This window comes from Leucoraja erinacea, chromosome 39 (assembly GCF_028641065.1).
Source record: "Leucoraja erinacea ecotype New England chromosome 39, Leri_hhj_1, whole genome shotgun sequence".
Lineage (NCBI taxonomy): Eukaryota > Metazoa > Chordata > Chondrichthyes > Rajiformes > Rajidae > Leucoraja > Leucoraja erinaceus.
In genome coordinates, this window is record NC_073415.1 from 3068170 (window position 1) to 3094540 (window position 26371).

Below are 26371 nucleotides of genomic sequence, written 5' to 3' on the forward strand. Positions count from 1 at the left end.
GCTCCTTACTGTTGGGTACAACAATTTCTTCCAAGCAGCTTTGGAATTGTCGGTGAGAATAGATGAAATTTACTGTTAACTATGACTTTCAAAAACTTCATCGACGACTAGTGTCTTTTCACAATGCAGTTACTGAGAAAAGAATGCAGTGCAATCCGATTCATTTTGCTGTGCCCATTGATTCTGTGTGGCCGTTTATTCCACCTATTAATCCATCATATTCGTTGATACCTCATTAATAACACACAAACATTTCCCCAGGTTAAATTCAGACACTCGAGTGTTTTGCAGACCTTCATAAATATATCTGCCCCACACAGCGTCTTTCATCTTGCCAGTTCCTTGATAGTGTTGAATGATTCATCTTGCGATGAATGAATACAGGCAACTGAGCTGTGTCAATTCTGTCATTACTCTCATCTAAATCAACAGAAAAAGCATCAACATTTTGGACATGACATTGTAATTGTGCCCACGGGTCATCAGCCAAGTCTTGTACTCTTCTAGTAACTGTCCTGGCTGACAGTCTCACCACTTCATTGCAGTTTATAAGGAATATAATATTAGAGGCACAACGAGACAAAACTCTAGTACAGGTTCCCTGAATATAAGTGTGAATAGAGGAATGGAGATTTTGAGCAGTTGATAAAAAGGTCTCTTGCTGTCTTGCAAAACCTTTTTAATAGGAATTTTGAAGAAAATGTTTCCCCTTGCAATATGCAATCCCTGATATTGTGTGGAATTAGATTAGAAATTGCTAATGCTGCGTGTGTTTAAAAGGCTGCAAGGAAAAGTGTGGGCACTAAGGCACTGAGCCTAACATTAGTGGTGGGTAAGTTATTGGAGGGGATTCCACGAGACGGGTTGTATATGCATTCAGAAAGACAAAGACTAATTGGGGATAGTCAGCATGGCTTGTTGTATGGGCAAGATTTTTGAAGAGGAGACCAAGAGGACAGATGAGGGCAGTGAAGTAGGTTTGTCACCATGGATAGACACAAAATGTTGGAGTAACTCAGCGGGTCAGGCATCATCTCTGGAGAGAAGGACTAGGTGATATTTCGGCTCGGAAACCTCCTTCAGGACTTCAGCAAGGCCTTTGACAAGGTGCCTCTTGGTCAGTTAATCTGAAAGGTTCGATCACAGGGTAAGCTAGCCAATTGCATACAAAATTGACTTGAAGGTGTGAAGCAGGAGATGGGGATAGAGGGTTGTTTTTCAGACTGGAGGACTTTAATAAGTGATGTGACACAAGCATCATTGCTGTGACTACTGTTCATTATGTGTATAAATGATTTGGATGTAGTTGGCATGGTTGATATGATTGTGTGTGACACTAAAATTGGTGGTATATTGGACAGTGAAGAAGTTTATTTAAGACTACAGTGAGATATTGATCAGTGGGCCGAGGAATGATAGATGGAGTTTAATTCCGATAAATGCGTGATGTTGCATTTTGTAGGTCAACTGGGGTAGAACTATGCTGGTGCCTATTACCATGCCAATTTTATTTAAGCATTCTTCAATCACACTACTGAATCTTCTTGACCACCTTGAAATATCATGAACTGTTTTTTTATGCCTTAATCGTTTTCATTTTGAAAATTATTAAGATCTTTTGTACGTTTCTGTATGTTAGGAATATTTAGAGAGATACAAAATATTTAAAGGCTAAGTCTGAGTCTGGGGTTTGGCTTGGCTATCTGTCTATTTTTTTACATCAGTTATGTGGGCAGGACTTGTTCTTAGCTGCCCATATACTGGCAATACCTCAAACACGGTCTTTTCAATGAGGATGCAAGAAACTACAGCTGCTTGAAATCTAAAATAAAAACCGAGTATGCACAAAAGTTCCTTTCATTCAGGTGAAATGCGGCAGTTAAGAATCAAGCATGTTTAATTGCCATGTGTACCAAATGAAATTCTTACTTGCAGCAGCACAACAGGTTTGTAAACACAGTACCCAATAGATTTTATTTTAAAAATGTTCAATAACTAAAAGAACAAGAGAAAAGCCCAAAGTCTCTCATGCAACTGAAACAGTTCGTAGTTCAAAGTTTAGTTGGTGTTTGAAGTGTTCACTAGCGTGATGGCTGTTCCTGTACCTGGAGGTCACGGTTATTAGAATCGTATACCCTCTTCCCAATGGCAAGAGTGAAATGAGAGTGTGGCCAGGTTGGTAATGCTTGATGACTGCCTTTTTGAGACCCTTGTTCCCATGCTCCATTTAACACACCAGGGCGCCAGTTCCCATGCTCCATTTAACACACTGGGGCCTCATTTAACACACTGGTTTAAGTTTTATTGAAATAATACAGTTGCACAAGGATGAGCAGAGAACCTGTTCCTGGAGTTTGACCACATGTTTGGAGGGGATGATAGTGTTGAATGAATAGAATGCTATTTATAGAAGAATAGAATGCTATTTCTTGTCATTCAAACCTAGGTTTGAACGAAATATAATTTCTACAGTTTTTTACATTACAAAACAATCCTATACCCACACTTAACACAGTTTACATAAACATTCATCACAGTGAGTCTCCAACATCTCCTCACTGTGATGGAAGGCAAAGTCTTTATCTCTTCCCTTTGTTCCTTCTCCCGTGGTCCAGCAGTCCAACTGCAGTGTCGAGGCGAACTGGGGCTCCGATGTTAAAGCCCCCGGTGGGCGATGGTAAGTCCTGAGGCCGTTTAAGCCACGCCGGGCGATGTTAGGCCCCGGCTCCATGTCCTTTAAACCCGCGATTCCAGCGGGAGAAGTCGCCGTTGCGGAGTTCGGAAAAGCGGTCTCCCACCAGGGACCTGCGAGCTCCCGATGTTCCCGTCCACCGGGTCTGCGGCCGGTGCCTCCAAACTCCAAAGTCGGGTCGCAGCCGCACGCCACCACAGCTCTTCCCGCTCCGAAGTTGGCCAGCTCCGCGATGTCAGTTCCGCAGGCTCTGCAACTGGAGACCTCGGGTTAGTCCTGGCCGGAGGTCGCCGCCGGCTCCACGATGTTAGGCCCAACGACATCCGAGACCCGACAGGGAATAGTCGGGTCCCCGCACAGGGAAGAGATTTAAACGGTTTCCCCCACAGCCCCCCCACCGCCCCCCACATATACACAGCTAAAAAAAAATTAATAAAAACTAACTCAAGACATACATTTAACAAGACAAAATTTAAAAAAAAGACAGACGAATGCCGGACTGTAGTTGATGAACAACTGCCTGGTGTACATGTTCTTACTGTCTAAGTGGTCCAGTACAGAGTGGAGAGCCAGCAAGATCTCATCCTCCGTTGATCTATTTTTGCAGGAAGCAAATTTTAGTGGTTCCAAATCCTTGCTAAGGTAGGAGTTGGCATGCATCATAACCAACCAATCCAAGCACCAGAGATATTACTTCCAGCATGTCACCTTACTCTTCTTGGGAACTGGTATTGTTGATAACCATTTTAAGCAGGTGGGGAAACTGGGACCTTAGTAATGAGGAGTTGAACTCCGCAAAGTCTGCTACCACGCAGGCTTTAAGGACGCAGCCAAGTCCACCATTGGAGCCGGCGACTTTTCGAGGATTCACCCTATTGAAGCATTTTCTGATGTCAGCTTTGGTGACAGAACTAGAATGTATATTTACTCAATAGTATTTTATTCCTAATTAGTTTTCACAATTTTCTTCCACAGAAAAAGATATTGAATTCACTAGCATATGTTGTGTTAAACTCTCGAGTCGATTTGATTCCATCACTCATTGGATTAGTGTGCCCAATTCTCAGTTCATTTATTTACAAAGAAAATTTACTGGAATGTTTAAGAAAGAACTGCAGATGCTGGTAAAATAAATAGGTGGAGAAGCTCAGCGGGTGAGGCAGCATCTGTGGAGAGAAGGAACGGGTGACGTTTCGGGTCGAGGCCCTTCTTCAGACTGGCATGGCATGCCAATACTCCCTGGCATGAGATAATTAATTATGCGGACAGACTTGAGAAACTGACATTATTCATCGTGGAGTTGAAAAGGTTGTCAAAAGAATGAATGAATTAATTAATTAATACATTTATTGACCCAGTATTAACATACAAGGAATTTGCCTTGGTGCTCCGCCCACAAGTGACAACGGAGGCCAGAGGTTCATGCAACTAACCTGCCTTCGAATAACCCAAAGTCTTTCTACCATTGGCAGGGCGCAAGTCAAGATACTAATGGAATAGTCTCTTGCTTGCCTGCAAATTTGACAAAATATAACATGGATTCTTTGCAAATTGAGGAAAGCAAATAGCAGAAAACGTTTAGATTGATTTAATGCAGTTTTCAAAAGTTAAATGCTTGAGATCCACTTTAAACCAGTGATACTGAAACCTTTCTTTGTTTCACTTCAAAGGCGAAAACGACGTAACTTCAGCAAACAGGCTACGGAAGTCTTGAACGAGTATTTCTACTCTCACCTGAGTAACCCCTATCCTAGTGAGGAAGCCAAAGAGGAACTGGCAAAGAAATGTGGTATCACAGTGTCACAGGTACAGCCTACTCTCCCAGCTTCAGCCTGGGACTCGTCTGCAGTCCACATCCACAGATATCACTACACATTTCCCTCAAGCCAGCTTGGAGAAACAAGCAAAACAACAAATGTAGGAGAAAAATTTAATATGTAAAGTGTGCTTATATATCAGTACATATGTTTGAACTATTTGCCAGGGATTATAAGATATTACAATATTGTACATCATTAAACTTATGGTGGCTGGCTGCTCTCTTTCACACTGCAGTTATACTAACATTGTGTCTTCTGCTGTAGCCTGGTGCAGAGAGAGAGAGAGAGGTTCCAAACACATACGTTTTTTTTTAATTAATGATTTTGCTCTCCCAAATCAAAGCTGGCGTGATACTATCAAATGCTGGTGTTTGAGTGCAAGTGTAAATGAAGTGTAATAATGTGTATAAACATCACCACACTGCCACTGGGATTGGTGACTACCTCTTCTAACCAAATCTTTACTTTTTTAAATGTTTTACATCAATTAAATTGTCACAACCAAAGCAGTTGCTCCTGTTGTGTATACAAATATATTCATAATTCAAATAACAGGTCTTACACTTTCAGTGAAGGTAAAAATATGTTCATGTAAATTTCTAATAATGGCCTGGTATTATCATGTGCCATATATTGCTACATACATTCCAGTGCCAGTGTCAACCCAGTGGTGATCCAGTCTGCTCTGCTGTAACTAGCACTAAACTGCATGGATTTACTGGATCAAGTCTTTATTAAAGTACTGCCAGCGCTACAATAGTTATATATTAAAGGTGTAAAATGGCAGTGACTTCAGGTAACGACATATACATCTCATCTCCTTTATCCATCATGTAGCAAATCCAGTATGTTAGAAACACCATCACTTAAAGCAATCAATGAAGATTCTGTAATTTGATTCCTAAATGGGATATTTTTATATTTCCTGTTTATTTTTCCATATCTCACTAACACTGTTGTTCAGTCTTTTTTCTCCCACCCTGCTCATGAAATTGTCTATAAATTTGAAACGCTGGCAGGTATGGGTTTGGCCAAAAACAAATAGTTTTTTGCAACATTGCATTATTTTTTTTCATATTTGGATGGACTTTTGGCAAAATATTGACCATTTTAGATTTATCTATTGTACTGGTGTTGTCATGACAAGAAAATAAACCTGATAAGGCATTTTTGTTAAAAATGGTATATTACAAGCCTCTTGACAGAAATAACTCTTTGATTAGCATACCATTCGTTTGATCTAATTGTTCTGTTAAACAAGTACTGTTGAATATGTGGAGAGTGAATGAATATGTGAAGAAATATTCTCTTTACATGAGCATTCACATTAGCAGGCTTGCACTGTATTTAAACTAGCCTCACTGTGAATGACCTAATTTAAAGGAAAAATCTGTGGTTTCAAAAATACTAGTCGATGGATTAAATTTATCGTTTAAGTGTTAGCCCTCCAAACAAATTAAGTGCTAAGTGCTAGCCCTCCAATACAATTGCGTTTTCATTTTACATTATTTAATCATTTAAGTCTTGGTGTTCTCTACCAGTGCAGATTAACATGGAGCAGGCTGTCATATTGTGACATTATTATTCTAGTTTGCAGCATCATCTTGTAATATTATTAAGTCACAACATTGTATGTTACCAGGCAAATCTAAACAAAATAAAATGCATGCCTTAAATTTGAGCTGAAATTCTTGTTTCTGTGGTAAATGAGTCCCTGGTTCACTGTAATGTGGTTAACCTGTGCAGGTAGTGCTTAAAGCATGCGACACTGCAAGGCTTCAGAAAGGTTTGCCATTCCCCGGAATATCCCCTGCTCAAATTCACAAGTGGATGCATGTTGGGAACGAGCTAAGTGCTTACAACTTTGTCCCAGAGATGTGCAACAGGGTGAGTGAAGTGCTGTATATGGTTTTTATCCTGCACCGTCACCAGTGATGTGCATACGATAAAACTCGGCAACATTTCAGTTCAAAAGATGTTCATTTATTGCAAGAAGTGTAGATGGAAATCTCATGAAATAACATTTTTCTGTTATAATGTCACAAACAACAGCAGTGGCGATTTGTAACAAACTTCTCCTTAACTTTGGGAGGCCCAATAATTAATTAAATTATTTAAATCTAGTCATGAATGAATACAATTTCAGTGAAAAATATTTACAATAAAATTATAGACTCTTCCTTCAAATTACAATTCTGATTTAGGAATGTTCCCAAAACATTTATCAGGCACATCCTAAGCAAAACATAAATGCCATATCAGGTCTATGCTTTGGATTGTTAAATATCTTTCTTTTAGACATTATTATGCATTTTCTTATGAGTAAACTTGAAATAAAGTCCCAGTTGACCCAATTACCAGGGCTTTTTATATATAATTCATGGAAGGAAATTAGATGAAGCAATATGATCTTCCTTTATGTGAATAGTTATTTGAAATACTATAATATGAATTCCTTAGTCAACTTTGCAAGTGTATCATATTTTAAAATTACATTGGCTCTTTGTCATTCTGGCTGCAAATTGTTAATGATGCTTTGTTTTGTGTAGCAAGACTTTGAAGGGGAAAAGAGTGGCCAGTTCAATGTAGACTGCCCCATGTGCCTTCTGGAACTGTGCAGTGCATGATCAAGGCAGGAAAGCAATGGGGAATAATCTATGGTATAATCCAGAGAAAGTATTTTTTAATAAATTATGATGAAAGATAAAATATGCAATATATATGTGTCAAAATGGAAGTAGCAAAGATAGGATGATAAAATTTGGCCTAACAAAACATAGTTTACATATTTACATCATTAAGAGACTTGTGAAAACTGTTCTTGACCGTCTTCTGAAGATTATTATTGGTGAGCCTTGTTCACTTTCTTTACAATACTGACAATTTTTGAATTGCGGTGTAGAACAAAAATGATTATCTAGTCTGTGGTTTTTGGCTGATACGAGCATTTGTGCTTAAAATGCATTTTTATGCAGACTACCTTGATTTTAATGTATACAAGATATACAAGAACCATTTGCTTCTATTCAGTAAGTATTAACTTACCGTTCTTTGACTCAAACATAAACTTTATCATTGTAGGTTGCAAAATTCTTCTTTGTACTCCTCATAGTCAGGACCATAATATGGATAGCTAGAAAATGATGTTCAATTTTAAATAAAAAGTACTGAAAATCTAAACAATTGGTGTGGCAGCATCTATGGAGCGATGGAATGGATGGCGTTTTGGGTCGAGGCTCTGAAGAAAAGAAAAGTCTGAAGAAGGGTCTCGACCCAAAACATCAGCCATTCCTTCGCTCCATAGATGCTGCCTCACCCGCTGAGTTTCTCCAGCATTTTTGTCTACATTCAATTGTTCCAGCATCTGCAGTTCCTTCTTAAATGAAAATCTAAACAAAGTTATTTACGCCTATGCATCCAGTGTAAGGGAGAATCCTCTTTGGCACAGCACAAATGTATTGGTTGGGGCAACAAATCCATATCATACAATCTTTAACTAGCAAAGAAATAAACTGGTATTTAAAAATCGGAAGCAAAATCCAGCATATTGTTCCAAATCTTCTTCAAACATTTTTCTTCCATGATCTTCATCCTATATGCAAGCTCAAAAAAATGGGTCTAAGAGCCTGGTGATGTTAAAGCAATTTGAATATGATTGATGAACTGTTCAAATAATTGTGTTGGGAAACAGGTACCTTGCCTATTTTTGCAGCACCATTTCAAGAAACCTGCTTTCCTTTAAAATGGAATGAACTTCCCAAAATGATTTTATTCCCTGATGCCAAATTTCTTTCCACTGTTAAGAAATGACATAGCTTCATAATGTCACAGAATTGAGCTAGGTTTTCATGTCTCCCTGAAATCTATGGTGGCAAATGAAAGGTGTATTGACTTACCGTTGAAGTACCAATGTGCACAGTGGCAGCAATTGCTGTAAAGGGTCAGAGTTAACAGCATCATCACCGCAACTGGTACCTGTACAGGAATAAAACGTTGAGATCTCACAAGGGGTTCAAGTGTGTGCACATCTCTACATTTCTCTTAACGTTATCAGCCAATTTTATTTTCTCCTCCGACTACAATTTTCTAGCATCCTCCTTTCTTTGCTGTCGGCATGGTGTCATTCTCTCCTTGCATTCAAACATTACTCAACCATGCATCCACCCACGATTGTTCACATTCTGCATACTGCCCCTGTCCCACTTAGTCCCACTTACGGAAACCTCTGGAGGCTTTGCACCCCACCCAAGGTTTCCATGCGGTTCTCAGAGGTTTTTGTCAGTCTCCCTACCTGCTTCCACTACCTGCAACCTCCGGGAACTGCACGGAAACCTTGGGCGGGGCGCAAAGTCTCCAGAGGTTTCCGTTCATGTTTCCTAAGTGGGACAGGGGCATAACGTTTTTCACTCATCACCTCAGTTCTCAACCTACCTTCTCCAGTTCTTGACCATAAGCCCTGCACACCTCCGCTTACCTTTTCAACAGTGACTCGCCAGCTGACACCTATTCTCTCTGCAGCACATAATTCCAAGGAAGCATCCGAGAACCAGGAGGAGCATCTAATGATCATAAGTCCCGTTTATGTGGAGCAGGAAACTTTGGAGATCACTGACTGAGGTAAGGCTTTAAACATCACGGAAGGCATGGCTGGCAGATTACACGAGCGGCCTGTCTGCATGATAATTGTACCTGTTCATTCATGTCAGGAAATATTCAACGTTTCACAAAATCAATTTTGAAGATTAACACCTGCAAATTTTCAGTGTCATCAACATTCTTGACCTTTTTCTCTTTCCTTTAGGTCCTGGTCAGAAGCTATAGTTTCCTGCCGAAGATCCCTCAGTGGAGGAAATTCTCCTGAAGATGCACAGTCAGATTCCATGCATCCTAAGCACCAATACATATCTTGGTATTCTGTGGTGTTAGATAATGTATTAGAAGGGTCTACATATCCGATGGAAGCACATGGCACCTGGTGCTGTTGATGGATCCAACTCAGAATAGTTGATCTCTCCCGGCTCTGCTGGGTTTCGGACTTAAGAGATCAAGCCATGAAATAAAGTATTCCTCTGAAATATATGTAGAGTGATAATGAAACTGCCAAGTGGCTTCAGGATTATTGATGATTGTGAGAAGTTTACTTTCCAGTTTGTGTCCTTTCACCTTACATGATGTATGCACCTGACAGCCCACCTTGCAAGTGCAACTACATTTAGAGGATGTGGTTGAGGTCAGTCAACAGAGTCACTACGTAGCCTTTGTAGCTTTGGTGCAAGCTCCGTCAGCTGGCATCAGACTCTGGGAGTGAATTTGGAGGGATAGTTGTCCACCTTGGCTGATTAATGAACTGAACAGCTCACAGCTTTGCAAAAATCGTTCCTCTTCAGCAGTCGGATCTCTCCCATTAATCAGTGAAATGATGAACTCCAGCCTTAAGTGATGGCAGCTACTAGGATGGCAATGCATTTGCTCCTGTGTCATCCCTCAATCATTACTCACTAATATGCCAGCTGTCAGACTGGAGCACTCAAGGTCACCTGCTACAAACAATGATGACCCCTTGCATCATCTCTATGCAGGCCACGAGGGAGGTTCCATCTGCTGTAAGGTTACAAAAAATCTTACAAAAAAGGCACCATGGGTTGAAAATAAATGGGAAAAAAAAAACTCATCCTCACTATTAAATCACTTTTATTGCGTTTGGTAGTTTGGCCTGGAAGGTAGTTGCTGCTGCAATGCCTGTACAACATTAACATGATTTCTGACCAAACACTCATTGACACAAGATGAAGGGTAATAATGCAGTGCTGAAAGATCTAAAAGGACTGTAATTTTGAGGGGAAATTTTAAGTCGTCTTCAGGAAAGAGGTGAGCAGAATTGCTGAGCAAATATCATTCTTTTCTCCTCCCCATAAATTGTTGACATAGCTAGCTTTCATCTGTTTCTCTGATGAGGATGGTGGCTTTGCTTCACCTCTGCATGTAGGTCTTTTCATGTGATGGCAGAATATATGTTGGCAGCCTCATGTAGAGGCACTGGAAAGGTAATCCAAACTCTGCTCCGATTTCTGAACCTCTGTTTCAGCAGCCACTTGAAAATAACCCTGGCAGTTCTGATTAATTCTGCGCTGCTCAACCATTCTGGATTTTGAAGTGGTATGATGAGCTACACACACTCAGGAGCTTTCACTTCTCCCTGCAATCTGGAACGAAGATCAAGTGTTGAGCGGAGGGTTGCATTGTATGAAAATGAGTTCATGGAAGCTGCAAATAATAAGGCACATGATTAGCAGAAGGAACATAACAATAATGAAGCTATTAGATAGTTCAAATATTTTCTAACAATTCAAACATCCCAGAGGCACACAAATCCAATTATGTAGTAGTGAGTCCTCTCTTAAATACTGATTTGGGTGCCATGTACAAATTTCAATGATGTGCTTTCATCAGTTGGACATTGCATATGGATTCGCCCTGTTCACAAATGATACCGGTTGGGATTCTTGTGGTCTGATGATGAAATGTGTGCAGACAGCCAATTTTGCAAATCCTAAACTTTTCTGACATTGCGGATGAGGGTCAGAGAGATCATACTGCACAACAATGATGAACCAAGCACTCCTGCTGTTATAGATGGATTGTTTTATCGCCTTCCCTCTGTGTCCTGGAGTTCTGCCTTCGCTCCCCCGACAGAAGTATACAGTTCCCTTGGTCCTCGCCTTTCACCCTATCAGCCACCGCATCCATCACATCATAGACAATAGACAATAGCTGCAGGAGGAGGCCATTCGGCCCTTCGAGCCAGCACCGCCATTCAAATTGATCATGGCTGATCATCCCCAATCAGTACCCCGTTCCTGCCTTCTCCCCATATCCCCTGACTCCGCTATTTTTAAGAGCCCTATCTAGCTCTCTCTTGAAAGCATCCAGAGAACCTGCCCTCTGAAGGAGAGAATTCCACAGACTCGCAACTCTCTGTGAGAAAAAGTGTTTCCTCGTCTCCGTTGTAAATGGCTTACTCCTTATTCTTAAACTGTGGCTGCTGGTTCTGGACTCCCCCAACATCGGGAACTTGTTTCCTGCCTCTAGCATGTCCAAAGTCTTAACAATCTTAACAATCATCTTCCGACATTTCCGTTACCTCCAACATGATCACACCACCAGTCATATCTTCCCATTTCCCCCCCCTTTCTGCTTTCAGCAGGGACCACAGCCTCTGCTACTCCTTGGTTCACTCATTCCTTTCCACCCAAATCGCCCCCTCCCCAGGTACCCCTGCAACTGAAGGAGATGAAACGCCTGTCCCTATAACCCCTCCCTCACCTCCATCTATGGCCCCCATCAGTCCTTCCAGGTGAGACAGAGGTTCAGGTGCATCGCCACTAACCTTATCTACTGCATCCGGTTTTCCTGTGGTGTGGTCTTCTGTACTTCGGCAAGACCAAACATAGACTTGGTGATCTTTTAGCCAAACTCTTGCTCTAGGTCTGCCAAGGCCTCCTGGATCTCCCAGTTGCTAACTCCTCTACCCATTACCCTACTCATATTTTCTGTCCTGGGCCTCTTCTATTACCAGAGTAAGACCACACACAAACTGGAGGAACAGCACTTCATATTCTGCTTGGGCAACTTACAACCCAACAGTATAAACATTGAATTCTCCAGTTTTAGGAAACTACCATAACCCCTTACCCCCCCCCCCCCCCCTTCCCTCACCCTTCTCCACCCAAAACCCTTATCCGTCACCCCCTCCCCACAGTGCCCCACCTGTACGAACCTATTTCTCTCCTTCTACCTCCGTCCCTTCCTCTAGCCTCACAATTTGCAACTCTTCAATCCTCTTGGATCATACCTTCTGCCTTTTTACCGGTGGCCTTTTCCAACCACTAGCCTATCAAAAACTCCCTTCACCTTTACCAACCTGTTACCTGCCAGGCTTTGTCCTGCCCCTCTTCTCCTCCAGCTTCCTAAGCCTCATCCCCCTACAATCAGTGTACAGAAGAGTCCCGTCTCATAACGTCACCATGCTCTCCAGAGATGCTGCCTGACCCGCTGAGTTACTCTAGCATTGTCTTTAAAAAAAAATAAAACCAGCAGTTCCTTGTTTCTACATTTATATTGCCTACTCTTCATCTGCTGCTAGTCATCCTCCAATGGAAGCTGGTAATAATTGGACAAATGATATGCAGAAGGAAGGTAACAAGAGCATTGTAGCAAATAGCGATCTTACAATTCAAACGTCACAGTGGCATATAAATCCAATTATGTGTTGGTGAGTCCCGTCTTAAATACTTCATCAGTGACTGGGAGACTAGTTTTGATTTTACTCTCACATTAGTTAAGGCATCATCCTTCATTATAAATCTCTATTACATCCCGTTCAAAGATTTTATATCTGACTAAAAGTATATCACTCAGAACTTGGACGCATTGCTTCAGTTGTGACCAAGCCATTTTCTTCTAAAGGTTCTCATGATTTCCTTACTCTTGTATTGCCAATTTCAAATAGAGACCAGGGTCCCATAATTGAGATTAAAAAAACTCCCTTCCCTTCCCTCTCTCAACCTAAAACCATCGAATTTTCTCTATTTTCCAGTTCATCAACCTGATACATTAACTCCGGTTCTTATCCCCAGATACTGCCTGATGTGCTAAGTGTTTCCTATGTTTTCTGCAGCTGTTTAATTCTACTGTTTGGAGAGTTTGTCTGAAGGCCATCCTGAGCCCCAGCAAACTAATCACATCTTTTTTTTCCCATTTACTTTGTCAAAATCTCTTCCATTGCTGTGGAAAACTTGCAACTCACTCCCATATTTTGCATCATTCATTGCCACTTAGGGCAAACTAAGTTAAAGGAAGGCCCCAGCTGTGACCACGAGAAGCTTATCCTTTAAGAGGTGCAGGATAGCTTCTCCTGGCACTAACCTTTCACAACACTACGCTCACCTCAGGCGTGCAGCTGCTGCCTATGTAAAATGAATAGGTTGTACAAATTTGAAAATTGCATTTAAAAAAAAAAAAAAAATCGAGTGAGAGTTAATCAAGCTTTGCCGTTTTCACACCTGGTTTCAAGAGCTGTCCACTAAATCCTCGTTGTTTTATTTTACCCGTTACCAAAACCAATCTGCAAAACTTCTTTGACAATCTGTTGAGATGTGCCCCAGGCTGACTGGCTATCAAGAATGTCAAAAGAATGAGAGTGTTTGGAAATCACTAATATTAAAAAAACCACATGTAATTAAGACTCAAACCAGGTTCAGGATGGAACCTGCATCACCGGAGCTGTGTGATGTTAGAACTAACTGCTCTATCGTTATGTGTTCAAGAAGGAACTGCAGATGCTGGAAAATCGAAGGTACACAAAATTGCTGGAGAAACTCAGCGGGTGCAGCAGCATCTATGGAGCGAAGGAAATAGGCAACGTTTCGGGCCGAAACCCTTCTTCAGACTCGGTCTGAAGAAGGGTTTCGGCCCGAAACGTTGCCTTTTCCTTCGCTCCATAGATGCTGCTGCACCCGCTGAGTTTCTCCAGCAATTTTGTGTACCTGCTCTATCGTTATACTTGGTTATCTCATTGTGTTACTAGAACCACAGCAATTAATGGCGTGCAAGGTTGCCATTTGACTCATGGTGTTTTTTATTCTTTGGCTTAAAAATGTTCCCCAACTTCCCAATTTATCTTGGGTGAGATAAATTTGTTAACTGGTAGAAGAAACATCTTCTACCAGTTAACAAATTTATCTCACCTAATTAGCAACTTTCAAGGCAAAGGAATTAAATCCTCTTTGTTCAGCCTATCCAGGACCCTAAATTGTGTGCACTCTTGTCAATCCTCATTCTCCATAGTTTAAAAGAAAACAAGCCCAGTCTAGTATATTGTTCTCCACTGTGACATCTTTGGAAATCTTGTCAACACTCTCTCTTTCACATCCGTCTGCAGCTTGTTTAACACGACCACACACAGAACTCGTGTTGTATTCTAGTATTTTAACCGGTTCTAACATGGCATTGTTCAAAGCAATCAATAAAATCATGTATCTCTGTGCCGTCTGAAACACATTACATGATATTTCAGTCCATACTCTTTACCAAATGAAGCAGTCCTCTGTGCAGCAAGACATGGGCTGATAAGTGACAAGTTTCATTAACGTCACTAAATTCTCGGGCAGTGACCATCTCCAATAGTGATTGTAACCAAAATGAAAAAATGGCATATGCTGGAAGTCTGAAACAAAAACAGAAAAGTTGAGCAACATTCAATGGGTCAGGCAGTATCTGGAGAAGGAGAAACAGTTAACATTTCATGTGCATTTTTATAAGTTTCCCTTATTTAAAATCGATAAATACTGCATCAAATCCGCTATCCACATCAACCCACCTATTTGCTTAAGAACGACAATTGCTCAGTCTGCAACTGTGGAGAGAGAGAGAGAGAGAGATAAACTTAATAGTTCAGGTCAATGACAATCCTTCGTCACCCTTTCTCAGCTGGCACCACTACCACTTGCCTCCTTTGGGCTCTCCAAATCTCCATTTGATTATTGGTTTTCCCTTTGTTCTCGGCCGTGTTCCTTCTTTACGACATTGTTTGATTTCCAACTGTTCTCAATGCTAATGATAGAGCTGTACCTGTGGCGCAACGGTAGAGTTGCTGCCTCACAGTGCAGGAGATCAGTGTTCAATCCTGACCTCGGTTACTGCCTGTGTGGAGTTTGCATGTTCACCATGACTGCGTGGGTTTTCTTCAGGTGCTCCAGATTCCTCCCACATTCCAAAGATGTGTGGTTTATAGGTTAATTGGCTTCTGTAAATTGCCCCTAGTGTATTGGACACAGATCTAGTGCTATCTATCTATCAAAGGTCGCCCTAGACTCAGTGGGCCAAAGTGACTGTTTCCACGCTGTATCTCTAAACTAAACTGAAACTCCAAACCCAAAACTTTAACTAGGTTTCGTTTGCCACAGGTGGTGCCTGATTTGCAGTGTATTTGCAGCATTTTCTAGTTTTATTGCAGCATCTGAAGTATTTTAGTTTTCAAAAACTGTAATTGTCAGACACAATTTTTATTAATAAATCCATGCAAACTGTCCATGATAAATCGTGTCTTTCTATTTGTTGATTTATACTTTCTCAGAAATCTTTTCCGTAATTCCAAATATCACTTTCAAAATGCTCTCCCATCATCACTAAACTAAAGCCAAAACCATCAGCAGTGGCTGTAATTGCCTGCTGATTTTATCATTGTTAGACTGTTGTGATTGTCCTCTGAAAGCATCGAGCAATTGCCACGACAGTGCAATTTTGAGAACATCTGTATTGAGGGGCTGCAAGGGTCCTGGGGATGGACAGGTTACATTTTGGGAATGTTTCCCACCCAAGATGTCATCTCTCCATTCCCTCTACAGATGTTGCCTAGTCCACTGAGTTCCTCCGGCACATTTTTGCTCACGTTTTCAGCATCTGTAGGTTCTTATGTCTACATTGTTTCCGGGATGTTTGAAATGTTCGGAGAACTTTGCAGAAACTATGAAAATAAGTTTATGTACAACAGGCGATAGGAAAATCCTAATAATTCAAGCAAACTTGATTTTAAGCAATGTTTGGTTATATTTGAATGAATCAATGTTGCTTAGGCAGCTTTAAGTGACATTCATGCTGTACTTTGTGCCACTGCCTAGTAGTGATCATCAACCATCTGATTTAATAGTTACTGCTGATATGTAATTCTTCCAAGGAACTACAAGGAACTTACAAAGCAGAAATAGGCTGTGGGCGGAGCATCAAAAATGTGTCTAGAAATCAAATTTCGTGACCCATGTCTCGGAACTACATTAAATTTTGCACAGATTTAGATCAAATATAATTGAGAAGTCATAACTCATCAGTGCCAAAAGTTGCACATTAATTAATTAATGTATGTCTGTGACACTCTCTGTCATGTTGTTACTTGTGGGTGGAGCACCAAGGCAAATTCCTTGTATGTGAATACTTGGCCAATAAACTTACTTAAAGTAATTAGAAAATGAGATCAAAAAAGTAAGCGCCATCTAGTACATGCCCTTATTACACCATGGGGAGCCTATTTCTGTGTTGAGTCTATTTAAACTATATATTATTATACCATATATATATATATATTACAACCTGTGAATATGTAATTGTGTGTGTTTTTTGAATGAGACTGCCACAGAGGTCAGGCACCTGAAGCAGCCTAAATAATGGGTGAGGGCAGTTTCTGTGCATTCCCCCTTTTACTGAACCACACTGACTGCCAGTGTGCAGAGTGGGAGTCACGGCCATAGTGGGACTGGGGCAGTGCCAGGCTGGGGGAAGGCTAAGGCATCTTCCACTGAGAGGAAAATGCCTAACCCTATACTAACCTTAACTCGCCCCCCCTTCCAGAGGTGCCCATGGCTGGAGCTGGAGCCAGAGCATATTTAACATATTTTTCGATACTATTTTTAATCGAGGTTTAGTAATAGGTCGGCAAGTTAGTCGTAGGTATTTTTACTCGTAGGTTTAGTAATAGGTCGGCAAGTTAGTCGTAGGTAATCAGGGTAGTCGAAGGTAGTCGTAGATAGTCTTCATCATAGTCCAAGGGAGGTCGAAGGAGGTCGTCTTCAACATAGTCGAAGGAGGTCTTCAACATTACATTTTTTCAAACTCTTCTAAACTTGCCAATTAGGTCGCCCAAGTGGGACAGCCCCTTAACCCTAACCCTAACCCTAGCTGTACATTTGTTATTTGTCATTTTTATTTAACAGTTCACATCATAACTTTATAAAGATAAATCAATTGAAAAACAAAATGATCAGCAAGGTTAACATTACCTTTATTCCTTGGAAACCTTGTTATTGTTTTGATGTAATGAGGAGGCAGCCGTGAGGTCCCCGCTGCCTGGCGATCATAAAACAAAGCGCGGGATTGCAAAATTTGCGTCTGATCTCATGTTGAAAAATGTCCACGAGAGCCCCAAGTACTTACGAGTGGCCATTACCGTAAATCTCCGAGTTCGAATCAGGGCAAACTCACTCGTACTCGTACAGTGGGACAGGGCTTTAACATGGAAACCAACTGGAAGAATTCATTTTGATTCTTTACTTCTCTACCTCAGCAAATAGCAATGACATGTGGGAATTCTTTAAGTTCATTGACTGGAATGTTGGATTTTCAAGATAAGTAACAGAATCGCCAGTCCAAGCAATGAAGAAAGAACAGTACCCTGTGGTTCACCAACAAAGAGACTCCTCTCTTTCCCAGTCTACTGAATTTGCTCATTTTATTTGGGTATAGCAATAAAAAAAAAGCTATCAATCAGTTTCATAAATTAGGGAATGAGGAGGTAAATGACTTTTCTTACAACTCACAACTGACGCCTGCTGCAAAATAAATGGCAAGTGATGGCAGGGTTGGATTCCGTTGCGATGACATTACACAAGAAAATAGACAGCACCTTGCAGTCTTGGTTTGCAGTGAAAACAGGCTATTTTGATAAGGAACTGGAGGGAAGCTGATACTCATGGAGTCATCTTTACCTTCTCAAAGGGGCATAACAAACCAATTTCAGAAATATTGTTTCAAAAATAATTTGCCATTTGTATGCTTTTAATTTCAGATCGTAGTTACGTTTTTGAATAAACATTGTACAAACTCCTGTGCCACCTATTAATTTGGTCGGTCTTAAATTTCTATCTATTTTCTATCACACGGTTTATTAAATGCAGGTCACTAATTCATCTTGTCTTGCAAATACCAGGTGTCGAATTGGTTTGGTAATAAACGGATAAGGTATAAGAAGAATATTGGAAAATTCCAGGAGGAGGCCAATCTTTATGCAGCCAAAACCGCTGCAGATGCCACAACTGTGGTAGCTCAGCAAGGGAGTCAAGCAAATTCTCCTTCCACGCCCAATTCAGGTAAGGCGTCTTGTTAATCCTGTATGTATAAACAGTTAAGGAATCTCAGTGGACGTTACAAGATAATAAAAAAGAGTTGTAATAATATTGTGTCGAGTGCATGTCATATTTCAGTGATCCTTTTTGAAGGACAATTGTATTGGGAATAAACATTAAAAACTGTGTAATTTACATAGCAGTATTTATTTTTGATATATTCAATAAACAAAAAGAAACTATGATAAGGCATGAAGATATGGAAAAAACAATGATTGAGTGGGATTGTGTAGATGTTTGTGTTTGGGCCATAGGGAATAAATTACATTTGCTTAATTAAAGTTAGAAATTCTAGTTATCCTATGCAACAGCAATAAAGTGATCATAAACTTTCAAGACTGTTAATCATGTAATGATGTTAGTTTTATTTCTGGATCATAACATACTGCTTGGTGACCACATACTATAAAGTGGCCCCTGAGAATGGTTGGTGCAAGAATTATATCTGTGAATCTTTTCCAGTGAAATAATATGTGTTCAAATAAAATTAGGCATACTAGGTATATAGCCCTCATAAAGAAAGAAGTTATCTAATTGAGTGACATTGTTACTTATCTGTTGGAATTTCTGTTTGGAGGCTGCCCAGATGCGCTTCCCACTGTCAGCTCCTGCCACTGTAGATTAGTGCAAGGGTGTGGAAGATTGGCACTATTCAAATGAATTTAAATAGGAAGTGTTGGAATACTGTACAAGTGAGGCAGAACCTATGGAATATTTCAGGTTGAGACCTTTCATCTTAATTAGGAAAATATATGGATAAACATGGTTTTAATATACAGTGGAAGGGAGAGGAGAGGTAAGGTCAAAAAGGTAAAGATTAAATGACACAAGGGATAACAATTAAACACTCTTGACTTGCTTGACTTTGCAAGCCACAAAGGGGACAATGAAATGGACAAAGATCAGTCTGGGTGGAGACATACAAGAGAGAATGGAATACATTTTATGGAAGGGCAGGTGTTACCTCTGCTGTGTTTGCACAGGACAATGCTATAGGAAGGGAAGTCTGTATTAGTGATGACGGAAACTAAGTCAATGTCCTGGAAAGATCAGTTCCTTAGGGATGCCAAAAAAAGAAAGAAGTGTAAGATGTGTTTGCTGTTAGAATGATGCTGAAGGAATCAACAATAGCAGAGGAAAATTGTACAATTTAGAACAAAACAGAAAATGCTGGATGAATCCAAAGTCTGGCAGTGTTTGTGAAGACTGACTTAATGGTTCCTGTTAGGTAGACAAAAATGCTGGAGAATCTCAGCAGGTGAGGCAGCATCTGTGGAGCGAAGGAATAGACGACGTTTCGGGTCCAGACCCTTGGTCAGACATTGTGGGGGAGGGCGGGAAGAAGAAAGGAAGATGCGGAGACAGTAGGCTGTGGGAGAGCTGGGAAGGTTAGGGGAAGGAGGGAGAAAGCAAGGACTACCTGAAATTGGAGAAGTCAATGTTCATACTGCTGGGGTGTAAACCACCCAAGCTAAATATGAGGTGCTGCTCCTCCAATTTGCAGTGGGACTCACTCTGACCATGGAGGAGGCCCAGGACAGAAAGGTCAGATTCAGGAAACTGGGAAAAGTGGTTTATTAATTTAAGTTGCTGAGAGGGGTTTGATGACAAGGATAAATGTTTGTAACAGGATGCAGATCCCGAGATTGAATGATAGAGGTTGGATTGTTGGCTGTGAGAGGGTAGTGAAAGCTTGTTTATTGCTATGCTGATCCGTAAATAGGAGAGGAATGGGAATGGATCTTGCAAAGAATTAGATACAAATACTGCAATCTCTGGATATCTGAAATAAAAATGAATTCCTGAAATACTTAGCCAGTTCAACAGCATCTGTGGTGGGAATAATGTATAGATTTACACCCTTCATGAGAACTGGTTGGTTATCTGAACTTGTTGAAATTATTGTTCAGTTCTGAGGGCTGCACTGTACCTAGATGGAAGATGAAATACTGTTGCTAGACAATGGTGGTGACCCTGTGCTTTCAATTAAGGTCTCATGTGAATGCATAGATTTTGCCAGGGTGCTCAAATTTCCTCCCACATCCCAAAGATGTGTTGGGATCTGTTGGTTAACTCATTACTGTAATTTATTCCAATGTAGAGCGTGATGGGAGATTTAGGATGTGTGTTAATGGGCGTATTATTGAACGGGGATTTGAGTTTGAAGCTTTTGTTACAGTTTTACAGGATATCAATGAGGCTGCAACTATAAGTACCGAGCATAGTTTTGGTCTCCTTACCTACAAAGGGATATAGTAGCGAAAGAGATTCACCAAGTTAATTCTGGGATGAGATGGTTCTTCTTTTAAGAGAGGCTAAGCAGATCGCGTCTGCATCCCTTGGAGTTTAGAAAATAGGCAATGACCTTATTGAAACATATAAGATCCGAAGGGTAGAAATGTGAGATGTTTCAACAATCTCAAACAAGTGGGCAGAACTGCAAGGAAAGGGGCCGGTAATTTAAAGCAGAGGTGTATGGAAATTTTGTCTTACAGTAGGTGGTGAATGTATGGAATTCGCTATACCAGAGAGACATGGAGGTTAGTTCATTAGAAGTATTTCAATTGAAGGTAGATACGTTTTTCGAAGATATGTGAATTGAGGGCTCTGGGCACCTGGCGCAGAAGGGGAGTTGAGGCCAGAGTATATCAACCAGAATCATATTGAGTGGGGGTGGCAGGGATGAGGGGCCAGATGGCTAATCCTGTGGCTATTTTCTTGGGCACGAGAGAGAATGTGGAACAGGGAAATAAGTGGGAGAAGGCATTTGATGGATTGTTCTAAGAACTGACATAAACTTGATGGGCAGCACGAAAATCTTCTGCGTTGTAAATAAAATGAGAAATGAGAAAATTGTACCGACATTGCCCTCCATAATGTTTGCGACAAAGACCCATCATTTATATATTTGCCTCTGTACTCCACAATTTGCGATTTGTAATATAAAAAAAATCACACATGGTTAAAGTGCACATTGTCGGATTTTATTAAAGGCCATTTTTATTTGCACATTGTCAGATTTTATTAAAGGCCATTTTTATACATTTTGGTTTCACCATGTAGAAATTACAGATGTGTTTATACATAGTCCCCCCCATTTCAGGGCACCATAATGTTTGGGACATATGGCTTCACAGATGTTTGTAATTACTCAGGTGTGTTTAAATGCCTCCTTAATGCAGGTATAAGAGAGCTCTCAGCAGCTAGTCTTTCCTCCAGTCTTTCCATCACCTTTGGAAACTTTTATTGCTGGTTATTAACATGAGGACCAAAATTGTGCCAAGGAAAGTCAAAGAAGCCATTATGAAACTGAGAAACAAGAATAAAACTGTTAGAGACATCAGCCAAACTTAAGCTTACCAAATTCATCTGTTTGGAACATCATTAAGAAGAAAGAGAGCACTGGTGAGCTTACTAATCGCAAAGGGACTGGCAGGCCAATGAAGACCTCCACAGTTGATGACAGAAGAATTCTCTCTATAATAAAGAAAAATCCCCAAGCGCCTGTCCGGCGCTTCAGAAACACTCTTCAGGAGTCAGGTGTGGATTTGTCAATGACCACTGTCTGCAGAAGACTTCATGAACAGAAATACAGAGGCTACAGTAGCATAATGAATTCTGAAGTGTATAGACACATCCTATCTGCTCAAGTTCAAACAAATGCCTCAAAACTCATTGGCCGGCGGTTCATTCTACAGCAAGACAATGATCCCAAACATACTGCTAAAACAACAAAGGGGTTTTTCAAAGCTACACCCGATCTGAACCCAATTGAGCATGCCTTTTTATATGCTGAAGAGAAAACTGAAGGGGGCTAACCCCCAAAGCAAGCATAAGCTAAAGATGGCTGCAATACAGGCCTGGCAGAGCATCACCAGAGAAGACACCCAGCAACTGGTGAAGTCCATGAATCGCAGGTTTAAAGTAGTCATTACATGCAAGGGATATGCAACAAAATACTAAACATGACTACTTTCATTTACATGACATTGCTGTGTCCCAAACATTATGGTGCCCTGAAATGGGGGGGGGGGGGGACTATGCATAAACACTGCTGTAATTTCTACATGGTGAAACCAAAATGTATAAAAATGGCCTTTATTAAAATCTGACAGATGTGCACTTTAACCACATGTGATTTTCTTTCTATTACAAATCTCAAATTGTGGAGTACAGAGGCAAATAAATAAATGATGGGACTTTGTACCAAACATTATGGAGGGCACTGTATTTGTGGAAGAGGGTATATCTGTACCTAGCAGCACACTATGTTGAGACTTTGTGTATCAGCGCTGTGCAGAGAGAGCACAGCCATATATAAATCTCTTGGTCCTTTGCTATATTTAGTGTCTCATACCTGTTCGGCACATATCTTCTCTGGGGCTTACAGGAGAGAATCATAGACATGCTGTATGCCTGTATACATAACACTTCAAAAACTGATCTCATTAACATTTTAACTCAAACTATCTCAGTGAATAGAATTCAGATGAGTTTGCTTTGACATTGGTGTGACTGGGATTTTAGTTACTTCCATGTCCTTCACTGTTTAAGATAGTTGCAAGTAACTTGCATATTCCTTTCCTCAGATTAGACCTATGGAAGTACATTTCCAATTATAGGTTTTATTTTCATTTTGTCTTGGTTTTTTGTTAGTTGTTGAGCATGTGACTAATCTATGCTTCATCTCTGTACATGTGGTTTCATGATGTACCTTGAGGCGTGTCCATTGTGATGAATGTGAGAATATTACCGGAAACAGATGCATAAGTCAGAGTAATATTTGATTGTGATTATTCAGTGTAGGTTCCAGGACAGTCCTTGGGCACTAAGCAATTCAACTTTGTGTCCCTCTGCACAACACTGATGAGAGATGCATTTCATAATCAAACTAGTTAATCGTTCAACATGGACACCATTCTGGATAGGACAGGTTTGGAGGAATATGGGCTAAACATGGACAGGTGGGACTAGTGTAGATGGGACATGTGGGAAAGTTGGGCCGAAGGGCCTGGTTCCGCACTGTGTCACTCTATGACTCTAATCCCATTTAGCTCCTGGAACTGGTATAGGAATGTGAGCCTCAGTTTTATTTTCCTCTCACTAGCCTTGGAAGCTGGAGCCATTTGTCTTCTCCTACTGCCGCCCTTAATGAGATCAAACCTGGGATTTTCATACAAACATATATGCAAGCATATGAATGAGGAGCAGGAACAAGGCACTTGAATCCTCTGTCATTTCAATAAGACTTTGGGTGATCTGACTGTACCTTCAATTCCACATTCACATCTGTCCAATAATTGTACATTTAAAATCTATCTAATTCTTCCTCAAAAATAGTCAAAGGCACTGCTTTCATTATCTTTTGAGGTTCACCAGGTTAATTCCTGGGATGGCTGGACTATCATATGTTGAAAGAATGGAGTGACCGGGCTTGTATACACTGGAATTTAGAAGGATGAGAGGGCATCTTATTGAAACGTATAAAATTATTAAGGGATTGGATACGCTAGAGGCAGGAAAGCATGTTTCCGATGTTGGGGGAGGTCCAAGGCCATGGCTCCCGGAAAGTGGCAATGGGTAGATAGAGTGGTAAGGAAGATTATACTTTCTTTCATCCTTTGGGGCGTTGAATATAAGACTCAGGAGATCATGTTGCAGTTTTATAATACCTTAGTTAGATCTCATTTGGAATATTGTGTGCAGTTGTGGTCACCTCATTGCAGGCGGATGTGGGGGCTTTGGAGAGGGTGCAGGAGTGCGTCCTGGATTGGAGAGTATCAGCTAAAAGGAAAGGTTGGACAAACTTGGATTGTTTTCTCTGGAGCACCAGAAGTTAGAGGAGACTTGATAAAAGTACGAGAGGCGTAGATAGAGTCAGAACCTTTACCCACGATGGAGATGTCAAAGACTCGAAAGCATAACTTCAAAGTCAGAGAGTGAAAGTATAAAGGAGAAGTGTGGGCCAAGTTTTTTTTTTTTTTACACAAATGTGGTGCGTGCCTGTAACATGGTGCTAAGAGTGTTGGTGGAAGCAGATACGATATTGGCTTTTAAGAGGCTTTATGATAGGGAGGGAGTAGAGAGATATGAATGAAATGCAAGCAGAGAAGAGTAATTTAACTTGGCATTGTGTTTGACACAGACATTGTGGGCTGAAGGCTCTGTTCCTGAACTGTCCTGTTCCATGTTTTATGTTCCATGCTTGAATAAAACTATACAGAAGCTTTAATTTCAATTGCAGTCAGCCATTCTAGTCTGTTCCAATACTATAGCTTGTTACACACAACTTGTGCACACTGAATAATCGTTATTTGCAATCAATTTTGATCACAGCGTTTAAAGCAGTTACCAAATGTTCAAAGCCCAGAACTGGAGATTGTTAGCCAAAGAGCATTTGCCAGGGCACTGCCTTTCATACTTGATCACCGATGTTCATGTAGATGTTGGATTTTAATATGCTTTGCAATTTCTGATCCTGGTATGGCAGTGAGTGATATTAACAATATACAGACAATAGGTGCAGGAGTAGGCTATTCAACCCTTCGAGCCAGTACTGCCATTCAATGTGATCATGGCTGATCATCCCCAATCAGTACCCCGTTCCTGCCTTCTCCCCACACAAATCGTTTTGATATTGTATCTAAGTTGCCAAGTTAAAGCATTGTGCCCATTTTACCCACAGTCAAATAATTCAGTATCCTATTCCGTGAATGCAAACAATTAAGGCAATTGCTAATTTTCAAGTCTGCCGTTAGGATTCTAGGTTCTTTGCCTAAAAAGAAATTGAATAGTTACTGCTTGTGAAAGATTAACAGGAATGTACCTCATACAAAATATCATAGGAAATCGAAGGAGGAGAAGTTGAAACAAAGTTTCTCCTTAAACGTAGCCTTTTATTTACTGTGTTAATTTCTGGATAGTTACATATGTTGAAGTGGTTTTCCTTTTCAACATTTGGAAGCAAGCCAAATAATGTTTGGATTTATTAGAAATTATTGTTGTTAAAACTTCATATCTTATATTCATATCTTATAGTTTACACCCATGGGAGCTGGACAGAAATGGACATGGGATTCACATGACATTACATGCATTGACAAGCTGATCTCAGAGATAGTGGAACTCCAGCCGTGGAAAGTTTAGGAAAGCTTAGGCAGGTACTGAGCTGTGGTACCTGCATCCAAGCTTAAGTATAGAATCTGCTGGTGGTTAACAAAGCTCTTGTGACTCTGGATGGCTCCAGGGCATATCAGTATAATAAGAGTAGATCAGGCTGCAGGTGCAGTGTTTTGGCCTTCTTGTGGTCACATCCTAATGAATGAATGTATAGGTTTAGGCTTATTGGCCAAGTATTCACATACAAGGAATTTGTCTTGGTGCTCCGCCCGCAAGTAACAACATGACATACAGTAACCATAGTTCAAAACACAGGCTCCAGGAAATTATGTCCATTCCATATCTGAGTGACTAAGGAGCAGTGGTTAATTTAGCGTAAGGCAATTGAGAAGAAGTGCAAGGGACAGTAATAGGTTAACTCAAATTGACAGGTTTCCACCATGAAGGTTTGTCAGTGACTCAACTGTGCCGAATACCTTGTGATAACCAAAATGATCAAACACTGTACCAATTGGTACATGTGACAAATAAATGTATCTTGATCTTGATGTTTTGACATGCTTAGATCGACGAGGGAAACCTCCATTTTATCTATAGGATTTGCTGAACTTTATTCCTGTGCATGTTCCATACTTTTGCCAAACTGTGCTTCTTGGTATTCTTCTGTAAAAAATATCATTGACCTTTAGCCTCTGACAGTCCGAGATAAATTAAAAAAGGAACAACATACAAAGGTCCATAAAGTTGGCTTCAAAGAGAATCATATAATTTCAAATGTCCAACAATGG

General features: G+C 40.6%; 1 protein-coding gene across 7 annotated transcripts in view; it reads left to right on the forward strand.

Annotated features, from left to right (window-relative positions):
• Window positions 1–26371, forward strand: part of pbx4 (pre-B-cell leukemia transcription factor 4) — a 224563-nt gene that overhangs the window by 183565 nt on the left and 14627 nt on the right. For 5 of the 7 annotated variants that reach the window (XM_055664038.1, XM_055664039.1, XM_055664043.1 and 2 more), the window contains exons 5-6: window positions 4363–4609; window positions 18269–18428. In XM_055664038.1, coding sequence (XP_055520013.1) covers window positions 4363–4609; window positions 18269–18428 — 407 coding nt within the window. The remainder of the gene's footprint in view (window positions 1–4362; window positions 4610–18268; window positions 18429–26371) is intronic. The other 2 variants (XM_055664041.1, XM_055664042.1) reach the window with 1 other exon arrangement.